The sequence below is a fragment of the Mytilus trossulus genome, chromosome 7 (genome assembly GCF_036588685.1).
Source record: "Mytilus trossulus isolate FHL-02 chromosome 7, PNRI_Mtr1.1.1.hap1, whole genome shotgun sequence".
In the NCBI taxonomy this organism is placed as follows: domain Eukaryota; kingdom Metazoa; phylum Mollusca; class Bivalvia; order Mytilida; family Mytilidae; genus Mytilus; species Mytilus trossulus.
In genome coordinates, this window is record NC_086379.1 from 7,579,622 (window position 1) to 7,595,003 (window position 15,382).

The window sequence follows — 15,382 nt, forward strand, 5'->3', positions numbered from 1 at the left end:
GAAATAAAGAAACTAAAAGGAAAAGAGCAAAAAAATAAAAGTTACAATAAATATACAGAAAAATACAACACAAGCCGAATCAGAAGTCCGAAAAGTTCATTTGCTTGCGTATCTACCAGTAGCAAATATTTCGTACATATTCAAGACTTTGAAGTATCCATATCGATCAAAAATGATTATAATCAAAACGAACAAAGTATACTCGATTACCGACGTAAAACGTCAAATTTTGACGTTACCAATTGGGACGCAATATCGTGCGTAACGTCATATATAGATGGCGGATCAGTGTTTCACCAATTCCTACCTCTTTTGTTTACGTGCAGATTCGCGGGTACAACGGAAAATCACATCTTTCAATCAGAGTTATCTTTCTTATTACAGATTGACAATATCTGTTAAATTTACTTTTATCATGTTTATTGTGTATATTAATTATCTTGTTGCTATTTTTTTATTTTCATTTTGTTATGTTGTGTCACATACTATAAATATATATGTAGTTTTATGGCCATACAGATTTGAATTGAATTAGATTGAATTGTTAATAATTACATATCCATGTTCAATTTAAACCAACTGACCACTTTAAAAGAGAGAAAGGAGTGTTATCAATCTTTGTGCGATTCTACTCTTTTATAATACAATAGAATCCTGCTTTTGAATATCTTTGTTATATCGTAAATTTCACACTGCATAGTACTGTAATGTAACTTCTGAATGGTTACATGTCAGAATAAAAAAAGTAGATGTTGTGTAGCATGGTTAAGTTTTACATCTATTTGCTTATCAGAGCATGATTCTAGAGGCTGATGTAACCGTCATTATACTGTAATCTAAAGTAGTGCGGATGAAGATAATCATACAATCGCATACACAACAAATATGAATCTGTTTTATTAAGAAGTGATTTTGGTGAATGAGATGGGTATTTGTTTGACTGTGCAAAATATATTAATTTTGCATCCTCCTATTAGAGGTAACCGGCGAGATCACGAACCACGAACGTATCACCTAATTATTTGCCATATATAACTTTGTAATATATTTTTACAGTGTCTCATAAGTCAATTAGTTTGGCTGGGTGTTGATTATTTTAAATATTGTATATGTTTTACTGTATATTGTTCAGATGTTAATCAATACGTGACACTTTAACAAAATAATTTTATTCTTTATTCATATGACACGAAGCGGGATCATTAATTTCAAGTTAAGATGTCAATCTCGCTTTGATTATAAGTGCATTTTTATTGATAGACCCGCGTACTGTCTGTCTTATTCTTTTTGTTCTATATGTCGTAGTTTAGTCACGGAGCATTTTCTGGTAGGAGGGGGATGGGGACTTATATTTTTTAGAAAAAATATTTTGATTCTGATTTTGTTAAAAAAAATAGATTTGCCTGATAATTTTCAACGTATCATATATTAGTCCTGAAATTACTGGCCCAGTCAAATAATAAGGTTTAAATTTCATACCCAGTCATGAATTTGACAAGTTGAAAAATGACCAATTCTAGCGGAACGTCTGCATATACCTACATGTAGAAAGTGACCGCTCCTTGAGTGCATACATGCAAAGCTTAAGAAAGAAATAACTGAAAATTTGTATTCATCCGGATCGTAATTTAGAATGAGCTAAATAACAAAAAAGGGGGAGGGGAAATTCCTTGTACTCTTTGTAATTGGGGAAAAAAGAAAGAAAAAAATACCGAATACTTAACGATAACTTCATCATGTTCATATATACTATGTGTTCTTTCGCTGAATAAACGATGAATAACCAAATAAGATATATTGATATAATTTTCTAATCCCAGCGTATTAAGTTCCAACTTTTTTTTCCGGCTCACTATTCTTTTTCGCCGGACCCAATATTTGAAATAATACCAGCAATACCGCATAATAAACGGGGGTTAGGGGACGACCCTTTGATTGTAGGATCGGAGCTGGTAGATTTTGTAAATATATGTATTGGCCACGGACAAAAATGTAATAAATATGCTGGCTTCCACCAAAAAAAATGATCTCCAAATTATATTATAAAGTAAAATGATACATGTATGTGTAATAAATAATCTTGCTTGTTACTGTAGCAGTTGATTTTTTTTTCTTAAAAAAATAATAATGTTACTGACAAAATCTGCCCGACCGGCCCCTCAGAATCAAATGATTGCCTACTCATACCATCCTCAAAGAGAGATGATCGATACCCGCTAATATAAACTGCGATATAAAATAATATATAGGAAACAGACGGGGGAAAAAAAGGGGGGGGGGGGTTATCAAATGATTATTAAACAGATATATCATGTTAAGGAGGGGTATTTGCGAAAAAATACTAGTCGGGATAATGTTAAATTTCGCGAGCCGTAAGGCGAGGGAAATTCATTCTGAAGACTTGTATTTTTCGCAAATACCCCTGAAGAATATGCTATATCTGTTTAATTACACCGAATGTTAATCTTCAAAACGCATTGATGATCATGACGTAACAAGCATCCAGTCGGATTGATTATTTTTTGGCTATTACCAGAGAGGGTAAAAAAGGCATATCTTTTTGGCAAATGACCCGGCGGCGTTACAAAATGAACGATATTCATTTGATAACACTAAATTAGGGAAAAATACACTGGCTATCAACCAATCAAAACCCAGGATTCTTACATGAGGTGAGATTATTTTCATAATTATTTGTTGTCCCTTGCAAGAAATTTGCAAAAAATAAATTAAAAAAAATATTTATCCCGAACTGACCATTTAACATGAAGAGAAGGCGGGGCATGCTTCTTTCGGATATAATATAGGAATCTATTTGATTCTGAATTTTGAGAAAATAATTAATCTGGCCAGGAAGGGAAGAAAAAAATCTTATTTTTGATAATTACCACAAAAAATAATATTAGATTTGAAAAAAAAAATTTGTCGCCCCGCATATAAAAAACTTCAAGTAAAATGGTAGGTCCATATTCTAGTTGAAATATTTATTTTTGAACAAATATATATTCAATATCTTCTATATATTCTTTCAAACACATGCACCGTGGTATTTAAAAGATTGTCCCCATGATTAAATCATGCTATCACTCCATGTGACTATTAAACGTTTAAAAGGTGATCACCACAAATATTCATTTATACGTACTGTTTCGTTTTAATCTGATTGGCTAATATGACAAAAGTGTGTCAGAAATCATATCTGATATTCTTCCTCAGTCATAATAACCTTTCATCATTACCGAACTGAACAAAGAAATAACACGACGGGTGTCGTACGTATACGGTGCAGGAAATGCTTACCCTTCCGCAGCACCTGATTTCACTCCCAATTTTAAGTGGAGATCGTGTTGTTTCTTAATTAATATTTATAACTGTTGATGCAAATGTCCTTTGGGTACTCCTTGGTTTTGATTGTTATTGTCTATATAAAAAAAACCACGAGAAACGCTAAGGAACCACATTAATAAACGACAACGACTGAACATCGGGCTCCCGACTCCGGATATGTGCACACAAATGCAGTGGGTTTAAACGGCTTAGCAGATTTCAACCTTTACCCTAACCCGAAACAGTAGTGTAACATCACAACATAGAACTACACACTATAAAATATCCATTGAAATGGCTTAACTCAATTAAAAGACATATTAACAAAATCATGTGAACTCAATTATACTGAACGAATAAATTTGATGTGTTAATACAAAATTAATAAAACAAGGGGTTAGACGTAAAACTATATCAGAAACACAACCATAACATTGGACAAGTTGCTGCCAAATAAAATAAAGTACACAGGTAAATAAAAACAATTATTACATTGGTTGCAATAAATTACATCGATTTCCAAGTTGAATAAACCGATAATTTCACATGTGAAATAAACGTGGTTATTTTATTCTCTGACGTCATACAACAATAGGCGTTGTTTTAAGACGCCGATAACGTCGGATCAAAACAAATTGTGAATGCGTAGGAAAATAATATAGTTCCTTAATTACATTTTCTGCATTAATTTCATAAAAAAAATCCATGCGTCGTTCGGTCACGCGTTGTCTTATTTTGATACTCAAATACGGCGATTAGTTATACTATATTCTATTGTAAGGTATATATTTTTCAATAATCGTAACCTCTATCACGCGTAAATTGTATATTTGTGTCATTGTATAGGCATGTGTTGGTTAACGCAAAATATGTACTCATTCAATTTGCTTTCAGATAAAAAAAAATAAACTACAAAAACTCGTATTTTCATTCAAACGAATGTTTTTGTGTTAATAATTTAATTCAACGATTAACGTGCAGTGAAAATAAACGTTACTCACGTCGGTGTTATTATCGCCGCCATCTTGTAAACATTGGTTACGAAAAGAAGTTCGGTCAACGTCGTCCATCGAAAAATTAACAACATCAAAATCAACTACCGGAAGTTCTTTCGACCAATCATATCATCGTATTCCATAATATGCAAATCATATGAGAATATATTAATTGCAAAATAAATAGTTTTGTTGTTTATAGTACGAAAACAGAAGTAAACATTTATCGTCATACCAAACACTTATCAAAGGTGGTACATGTATATATTGAAAATACTGAGACAAGATATCCTTACCTTAATTCTCTCAGGCCAGAAGTCGCATAAGGCCTCGGACAAGATATAACACTTATTAAATAAGTAAACATAAAATAACCAAAAATAATAACAAATAATATCAACAATCCCAAAATCATGCATCAGAGACTGAAATCAACCAAAGCACATCCCAGTGATTTAGTGTTTTAACGTCTAGAACAGTCAAAGAAGACATGTCTTGTGCAATGCCAAAATAAAAGTATGAACAGGCAGCTTCAAGTAGGATAGTTAAGAGATATACTTTTAATAGATATATTCTGTTATATATAATTAGAGTAATATAGAAAATTTATGTGGATGTGTATTTATACATACAAAAACGTTTGAATAGAAAACAAATGTATGTATGTTTTAATTTGCAGATGACAAAAATTTGTCCTTGTGTAAACTAAGTACAACACTGTTAGGATAACCTTAAAGTTTACTTATAAATTTGTTTAAAGGTTCGATGTGTTAACACGAATCACATAGTGATTTCCGCGCTTTTCATATAATATTACCGTAAAATTTAGGATATGAAATACAGTTTATTTATCTTTGAATCAATGAAAGAATTTTGCAAAAGTTTTAATAAACTTATGGTAACGAAATTCCTGAATAATAATCATAATCCTGGTACCTTTGATAACTATATTACAAATGTACCAGTGATGCATTGATGCCATTTGTTAAAATCTATGCCATACTACACACACGGGCATAACGAACGAGTTGGGATATATAAACAACGTATGATGGAGGCAAAGGAACATAGATAGCCATCTAAACAAAAGAAAATTAACAATACGGAATGTGAAAATCGTCTCTTTGTCGTAAATTTTGGGTATGGAGTTTTCCTATAGAAATTGAAATGTCTACATCTAGAAAACGACAACTACTGCTGTTTATGCGAGATTTATTCAAAGTAGGTTCCTTTTGGTAAATTTAGGTAGTATATTTAGATAACTCTAGATTATCTAAGAAAAAGATCAGCAAGATAAAGGTATTGTTGAATGTATCAACCAAATGTAATAATGACGTGTCTTTACTGAATTTGGTCATTAACTGAGATTCATACCAATACAGAAATACATCTGCTATTAAAGGGACGCAGTTAGTGCACACATGAATATCATACTTCCTGTTGATACACTTTATCGCCGAAATTTACATAAATGTTGTCCACGAGAAATTTTGAAGCTTCAATCTTTACATTTCCAGATTTTTGAAAAGACCATTTAATTAAATATGAAAACGTTTGCTTGATAAGATTGTGTGGAAGTGTAGTGTAGAGAATAGAAAAATCATCACTGTCAACAGACTTACAAGGACCACCAAAAGCACGTATTTTATCTAAAACCTCTAAATAATATTTGAGGTAGATGGGATGTCTAAATTTTAATCCATAGAACTTTTTGATAATTTGCCAAAATGTAGTTTATAACCTGCTTGTTTCAGAACATTAATTAAAAGAGTGGGTCACCAGACTTATTTTTACACTACAGGTTGTGCAAAAATGTCAGATTTAGTATAGAATATGCATGGAAAACCCAATTTTCCTCATTAAACGAAAATTACACCATAGAATTATTTAGATAAAATATGAGAAGATTACTGCAATATTATTCTTTCAGATAAGAAAAAGAAAGATGGGGGTCAGCGAACTCGTTTTCTTGCTACATAATAAAATGGGTAAATTCCTAACACATTCTATTGTAAAAATAACATAATCTGAATTATTTGCCCTTGTATTTGAGTTATCTCCCCTTATTTGGCAAAGTTGGAAAAAATTGAATCAAACAAAAGTATTCGGTTAATTGTAAAATAAAACCATAAATATGATAAAACATTGCATTTTCTATATTATAATGAAAAATCTTACACGTGAATTACCTACTTATCTCAAAACATGTACATTTTATCAAAGATATAGACCTTGTTTTCTGATATTTCAAAATCCAAAATGGAGGAAGACACCCTATCTACCTTAACACTACAAAAATAATTTATACCATAAATATTATTTTCATAAGCCTATGCATTTTATAAATTGCCAGATAAATTTGATGCATTTTAGAAAATGCCTTAACTAAGAAAATAACAATATATATATATTTCGTTTCGAAAGTTAATATCAATGTCACTTGTATCGATCTGGTTACATCTCAGAATAACATTATTAATTTTCGTAAAAGTGTATTGAGAGATAAATTTCTTCGTACATTGGTAATACATCCCGAATATTTCATTGTCCTAGAAACCATGGAGTATTGCCGAGAATAATAATATACTTTTATATATTGTTTGAAAACTCTATCAATTTCAATATGACACAGAAAAGATTTCCACATACTTGAAGTAGACTAACACCACTAATGAGCTTTGTGTGATAATTGGATGACTATTTTATATATAAGTACGCCTGAAACAGAGACACACCTCTACAACAGATTTATCTATACATAATTACGTCTAAACCAGTGACAACTCTACAACAGATTTATCTATCGAATCAACAGCAGTGGTGGTGATACATGTACATGGCTGTGTACATTCTGTATATTCAACTATAGTAAAGACTATTGTTAATTAAACAAAACATTGCTGTTCGTCTTCGAAACCGAAGATTTTCTTTAATACATAAAAAATAATAGTTAAATCTGATAACCAATTGCAACTGACAGTTGGTATTTGGTAAGGAAAAACGTTGCTTTAAATAAGATAAAATGATATCATGCGATTAACGCACATAATCTCATACCGTCAGAAAAAAATGAAGGTTACTCATATTCTGTTAGTGGCATTTATGAGTTTGGGTTTACCCGTTTCCCTACAAGACAGAAGATCTGGAAGTGAACTTTGGACAGATGTAACTACAGATCTAGAGAGCGGGAGCACTATAATTGGTGCTATTTCAGAAGTTTCGAGAGAAACAGCGACCAGTCAGATGCGTATCAACAAAAGGGAATCACGAGAAGAAACGACCAATTCTGATGTGCAAACATCTACCTATCTTGATAATGTTAAAGATGTTTGTTTTGAAAAAGGTGGATGTCCTACACAGGATACTTTGAATGAATACGGGTGGTTTTGCAACTGTGATAGTGAGTGTGAACATTACAACGATTGCTGCCTTCAGCACAATTCAAAAGCAGAAAATGTTCACCATGTTTATCAGTGTATCAAGTTCAAAACTGATGATACGTCATTGATTGGTTTTCAAGCCATATCATCGTGTTTACTAGAATATGAGAATCAAACTGTTCAAGATAAATGTCTTGTTAACAACTTACTAGAAACTGGAACTCCTGTTGTTGTTGGCAAAAACTCTGTTTTTAAAAACAAATATTGCGCTCTTTGCAATGATGTGAAAACATACATTCCTTTTGATGTTACATTTTACGATGTAAAAATGACTTCTGCAGAGTTTGACTATTTTCAAAATCAAACAACAAAATCAAAACTTAGTTATATTTTCATGCATGGTGATTTCAAACTAGAACCACCTCCAAATAGTGATCTCAGGATTTGTCCAGCAAACTTAATAGAAAACAGTCATCCTCGTTGTCAATCGTATGTAAATCCAACATTTATACCAGTTGGAAGGGGTTATCGTCTATACAGAAATGAGTTTTGTATGCCTGATCAAGAAAAACAGAAATATTTCATTTGTATGGCAAATATCATGGGAGTGCTGTGGCGATTGAACGAGATTCATAGTTTATCTGTCATATTCTCCTTCAAGGAACCAAAGATGATGACAGCAAGTAGTAACGAGTGTGAAAAGTGGTCTGAAGAGGTAATGTTTTGTATAGTCCATTCAAACTTCCTTAAACATGATCTTTTTAACTTTACCTGATCACTGGTCATTGTATGAGCATATATCTAAATAATTGCTCCCATGACTAGACTATTTCATTTTATTTTATTTTTTACATGAATATCGTTGAAATACTAAGGCTTTTCTACCTCAGACAATAGATTAACCTAGCTGAATTTAGCAAAACTTTTAACCAATGAGTCTTTTGTAGACGAAACGCGCGTCTGGCGTATATACAAAATTTAGTCCTGGTATCTATGATGAGTTTATTCGGAACATATTTTGTAACAGTTACAAAGTTTAATACTGTGTGTTTGTTTATTACACACCTGCTAGAGGAAAAGGGAGGATTGAGATCTCACAAAACATGTTTAACCTCGCCGCATTTTTGCGCATGTCTTAAGTCAGTAATATCTGGCCTATGATGGTCTTGTTTGTTGTTTCTTATATTTTAGTTCATTTATATGATTTATGAGTTTAGTGTGACTTTCTTTTTTGCTGAACTAGTTGTTCATTTGTTGTTGTTCAGGTGCCAGATGAAGCCCTTAAAAACCGTGATCGTTGGTAAACATCTGACATTATTGTAGCTCATTAAAGATATATATATATTTTAATTTCTATAACTGCTAACATAAGATATATAATGAGTGTTAAAGTTATTTTAATAACAAGAGACATGGGGTATACGTCCAAATAAAAACAAATCAAATTTACAACAATGCAGAACACACTTAATGAAGTAAATACATTTTAAGTCGTATTGAATTTAATGGAAACAAGTAAAGGCAACAGTAGTATACCGCTGTTCGAAATTCATAAATCGATTGAGAAAAAAAAATCCGCAAACCAAAATTGAGGGAAACACTTCAAATATAAGAGAATTACGACACAACAAAAACACAACATTAAAATGTAACACACACAGAAACGAACTATTATATAACAATGGCCATTTTCCTGACTTGGTAGAGGACATTTTGATAAAAACAAAAATGGTGGGTTGAACCTGGTTTTATGGCATGACAAACCTCCTGCTTTAATATAAGGTTAAATATACCATTAAAACGATAATATTACATGAAAGGACTACAATACAAATAAATAAAATAACATATAGGACAGAGAAACACGGGAATAGTATCTAACAAAAGATACAAATGTACCAGGTTTAAAATTTAATACTCCAGACGCACGTTTCTTCCACACAAGATTACCAGTGACGCTCAGATAAAAAAAAATCGAAAGCCAAAACAAGTACAATACCGAAGAGCATTGAGGACCAAAAGTTCCAAAAAGTTGTGCCCAATACGGCTTGGGTTTTCTACCTGGGATAATGACATTCTTATTATTTAGAATAATTCATACTGTTGCAAAAAGTAAATGTTTATAAAATGACTATATGATAGATATACATGATAAAACCGCAGTGATGACTAACTACAGAATAAAAAAGGATACATTAAACAACATAAACCAGCACATAAAAATTCACAGACGAGTTAGGCAAAGCGATAAACGCACAAAATGACGTCACATTTGAATTTCTAAAACTTTCCCAGATATAGGATAGAATTCAAACACACACTTTTGATCGCATTAATCAAACTTAGATTTTATTATTAGTCTAAACGATATTTGAATAAACTCAACAGAGACTATGACGCCATTCTATATTCTGAAACCAAAGTAACCATTGTCTGGCCAAAATATCAAAAAAAACAAGTAGATAAACATTAAGATGCGAATTTAACGACAATAAGAAAGGAATACATGGTAGGATAGCGACATCTAGTGGTCAATACTTCCACAATACACAAGTGTTATAAGATTGAAAATAGAAATGGGGAATGTGACACTGACCAGAGAGAATAAAACAATCATAGGCCATTAAAGGGCCTTCAACACAGCGCGAAAATCCTGCACCCGGAGTCGGGTTTCAGCTGGCCCCTTAATAAACATGTGTATTAGTTCAGACGTCATGTTTTTTTATGTTCTTTGTAGGTAGAAAGAAGTAACCTGTGTGTGCATCTGGAGACGTACGCCAATTATGAAATAAACCTGGAATATATCATGATATCAATTAAAAATCATACGAAGGAGGAACTTATTGCAATAGGTTTAGTGTCTGTATGGACACTTGTCGTGACAGATTTTACACAGTGTTCTGGCTATTTTCGAATGTACGAAAGCGAAAATAAAATGATGGTGAAAGTGAGCATATCACTACAGATCTTGAAGAAGCTATTTAGTCACGAGATTCCTGTAGTTGAAAAATCTTTCCGAGATCATAGAGTAGATATTGTTATGAAGGAATATGACACAGACCAAATTACTATGATTAAAACAAGAAATCCGATTTCAAGTACAACAGATGATTCACATCAATTTAACAAAATATTTTTTAAAGCTATCGTTCCTGATCAGAAAGAAGTGTTTTTAAAGTATTTACTCTCAACTGCAAATATAAATATAACTGTCCAGAACGAGAAACTTTGCAGTCATCAAAAGATAGCTATCGACGTTACCCAAGATGGAGGATTGTATATCGGGTCCGATGCGATATATTGCAATGAAAGCAAACAAATGTCAGAGAGCACAATTTCAATCGTACGTTTGCCAACACTAGCCATAATAACATATGCCTGCTTTTCAATATCCATCATTGCTCTGGCAATTTTTATAGTTTTCAATAGGAAACATAGATATCATAACAGTATCCCTGGTTCAAATATGGAAAACTTGTCAACGTCACTTATACTGGCCAATATTTTGTTCCTATTTGGTATAGGTGCATCAAAGATTTCTGTGATATGCTATGTTTTTGGTATAATTCTTCACTATTTATGGTTGACCGTTTTCACCTACATGACAATAGCAGTAGCCCATATTGTGTTTAGTCTTTCACAAATAAGATACCGTCGTTCTGTCCCAAGTGAAGATGCCAATAAGCGTCGCACTGTAACTTTCATAGGGCTAATTGTACCGTTATTCGTCGTCATACCCGCAGTATGTATTGATCAGTTCTGTCCAAAATATCGGTCCCTTGGATACGCTGATTCTGGGTGCTTTCCTAATAAGTATCCTGCAAATATTATCTTCTTTTCTGGGCCTGTAGTTTTTGCAGTTGGGGTAGACTTTGTCTGTATGTTACAAAGTATAATTCAGATATGTAGGATTCGTTTGACAAGGAAAAGAATGTGTCGGTTAAATGTCTACCAAGATGCACAAATTTACCTTCGAATCGTGGTGTTGTCAGGAGTGTTTTGGATGACTGGTATTCTCGCTACCATGTTAGATTCTGATTTTTTAGATTATGTTTTCACAATTCTCTGTGGACTGCAAGGACTTTGTGTTGCTGTTGCAAATATGACCACTGGTCGTGTAATAAAATCAAAAAGAATTTCGAGCAATGATATATACACTCAAAACACAGTTAGTCTCAAATTGAGAAAATTCTAATACTATTGGTCTGCCATGTTTATAGACTTGACTGAATTTACCTAATTGACATATACCGGTATTTTACAATGGAAACTGTAAAATGACGTTTTTCGTAGGGCTACTTGTCCTGTTTTTTGTCTTTGTATTGGGAATTGTCATTGATCAATTCGGTCCAGAATATTGGTCATTTGAATGCGGTAGTTCTAAATACTTTCCTATTCAGTTTCCTTCAAATAGTTATCAAAACTACCAGGATTATAATTTAATATTGTCTTCTTTTCTGGACCTGTAGTTTTCGCTGTTGGTGTTGATTTTGTCTGTATGGCGTATTTGAGACACTTTACCACACATTTGAAACATAATGACCTTTAATTTGTTTTTGTTGAAAACAAATCGAATTTCCAATTTTCTGACGGTTTATTTGTTGTAAAATCTTGTTCAATATTTACTGACTATTTAAATTAAATTGCATTCGTTAAGTCTTTGTTTTTTTTGTACACCCAATGGATATACATTAGTAGACTTATAACTAAAAAACATTTAAGTTCCGATAAGGAGAAGTATATACTTATCTACAATACGTTACATGTAGGATATAACTCCTCTAGAGTCAGTCAAATATAGACAGACAAAAGCAAAGGAATGGTCAAAATAATAAGTCAAACAGGATCGGATGAAGTCATCGTAAAAATACCCAAAAAAACGACTAAACGACATTTAAAACTTATTACATTTTATTGCAATAACAAATCAATAGGATTGGACAGAAGTTATAACAACTTTAACTGATACCTCATTTTTCATTTAAAATACACATATTATGTGGTGACAACAAACATACATATAACATAGCTTCAGTTATAGAGTTCCATTTTGTAATGAATACAGAAAAAAGTAAACAAGACAGAAAACAAAAAGACGAAGACAAGTACAACACTGATGACTTGGAATGTCCGAATTTATTTGTGTACTCTCCAATGATACCACGATTTTGATCTATTTTTTTAGAGTTGTTTTCGCAATTATCATTGTATCATCTTTTACAAACAATAACGCGTCAATATCGATGTACATACTCATATTTATTTAAGAATCAATGACAAGAGATATGCTTTGCTTATAATACAGTTGGCATTCCATAAATAAATGGATGATATTTTCAACAGGACATCTGTAGGAGCATTTAGTTTCGTTCTTATTGATATTTCTTTCTATTTTGTTCACCATTGTAAAATGTATCTAGAGTGTTAATAAAAGTTCACGTCAGCACGTTTCTTATTCATTTATATACTAGTATGTAAGTCTGAAATTAGTGAAATGTAACGGTGCCTTCGCCTTATATGCAGTGAATTAGATCTGTTAGACCACTCACCTTGATAATATGTTGGAAGTCTGTTTATACTTAATTCGGATGTGACTAGAAGTCTATTTGTCTAGGTGGTATATCATTACGTCTTATGTTGTATCCACTTACTTCGGATGTTGTTGTGCCAAAGCATTTTACCTTAATTTACTTTCGTAATAGAAGTTATTACGTTGTTTAATGCACATAGTTTGTGCAGTTCATTTTCATATTTCATAATTCCCGCAATATTTTGGTAATGATTTTACCGGGAGTTCGTAGCACATTTTAGGTTGTCATTCGCGACTCAGATGTTATGCGGAGTAATTTTCATAGGAACTGCATAACAAATCATTTATATACGTTAAAGTTGTATGGAATTACCTTTTACACATTCATTTATAACGATAATCTTTCATAATTGTAGCCTTTTGCTACACAGCGTTCATATTTACATTGTAACCATTAACCGGAAGTAGGGAATATCTATTTTTGTGTATTCGCTTTGTAAACTATGTCAACTATAGTCAGTTTCAAATTTGGATGCTAACGATCAGCTGCTTTACGAACTTCAGATATAACTTTTCAGATTAGGTATTTTATAGGTAATTACATACATTGATAATATTTAAATACTATTTATTGTAAATTGCAATACATTTATTTCTGTTATAATAAACGGAATCTATTTTACACCAGTTTTTCATTTGCTTTGAAATTGGTAAACTTTATAAACGGTCGGCGCTACAAATTGGTGACAGCGGTGAACAAATTTAATTTTTATTAAATTGCCACTGAAATTCTTTTGATTTAAAAATTATTGATACTCAAAGTGTAACTCGATACACAAAGAGTTTTAAAAAAAAGGGGGAGAAAAATAAATAAAGATAATTTTTAAAAGTATATATTTTGAAAAACAAAAAGTTAATTTGAGACTAAAAGTGTTATTTAAAAAAATATATATATATATTTTAGTGAACACTAAAGAGTGACTGACACTCAAAGGTGTATTAATTAAGTGTTATTTTAGTGAACACTAAAGAGTGACTGACACTCAAAGGTGTATTAATTAAGTATTATTTAGTGAACACTAAAGAGTGACTGACACTCAAAGGTGTAGTATTTAAGTAAAAATAAGTGAGCACTAAAGAGTGACTGACACTCAAAGGTGTAACGTTTTTTCGATTAAAAAAAAAACCCTTAAAGGTAAACACTACAAAGATTTCTGATATCTTAAAGTGTAATAAACATTTTCAAAATTAAGAGTAATTGATACTCAGCAGTAAAAAAAAAAATAACAAAAATAAACAACAAACAAACAAACAAACAAAACAAACAAACAAACTTGGGCAATATAAACAAGCATTACACACAGTATATTATAAGATATAAACCTTGCTTTTGCCCAAAGTCAGTATGAATTTACGGAATAGAGGGCTACCATTGCCAATATTTTCAAGTAGTGAGGGAAATTCTCGTATGACGCCAAGTTTACATACATCCACAGTCCAAGCTGGTCCATCTTCATTAAATATGGGTAATTCATTAGGCAGTGTTTCAATAAATAGTCAAAGTTCACATACATATACTACTAGTCCACCTATTCAAAGTACTTATAGTTTTCCGTATGGTGCACAGAGCACATATGTCCCTATTCAAAGTGCACCGAGCACTTACCTGTCAAATTATAGTGCACTGAGCACGAATTTGTCCAATCAAAGTGTACAGAACACTTTTTCGCAATCAAATAGTGCACTGAGCACAATTGCCCCTGTTCAAAGTGCACCGAGCACTTACCTGTCAGATTATAGTGCACTGAGCACAAGTTTGTCTAATCAAAGTGTACAGAACACTTTTCCACAATCAAATAGTGCACTGAGCACAAATTTGTCTAATCAAAGTGTACAGAACACTTTTCCACAATCAATTAGTGCACTGAGCACAAGTTATCCATACCACTGCGCTCCAAGTGCAATGAACATACCTCAAAGTGTATTGAACACTCAGAATAAAGCAACTATTGACACGACTTATGACCAGACTGTTAATCCACCAAGAATGGTTTCACGCAGCGACACACATATCTACCCACCTAGTAACACCATGGATACTAATCAGATAGAACTGGCAAGACTGAGGGAGAAGATAATAGAAGTAGAAA

General features: G+C 32.3%; 1 protein-coding gene and 1 long non-coding RNA gene across 2 annotated transcripts in view; one reads left to right on the plus strand and one right to left on the minus strand.

Annotated features, from left to right (window-relative positions):
- Positions 1 to 13,964, minus strand: part of LOC134726795 (uncharacterized) — a 252,490-nt gene extending 238,526 nt beyond the window's left edge. Inside the window, exon 1 of the long non-coding RNA XR_010108640.1 lies at positions 13,606 to 13,964. This is a non-coding gene — a long non-coding RNA (uncharacterized LOC134726795). The remainder of the gene's footprint in view (positions 1 to 13,605) is intronic.
- LOC134726794 (uncharacterized) lies at positions 7,524 to 12,236 on the plus strand. Its single transcript, XM_063591210.1, has 2 exons — positions 7,524 to 8,417; positions 10,440 to 12,236. The coding sequence occupies exons 1-2, from the start codon at positions 7,566 to 7,568 to the stop codon at positions 11,895 to 11,897; spliced, it is 2,310 nt and encodes a 769-aa protein (XP_063447280.1). The 5' UTR covers positions 7,524 to 7,565; the 3' UTR covers positions 11,898 to 12,236.
- Positions 13,965 to 15,382: the final 1,418 nt, after the last annotated feature.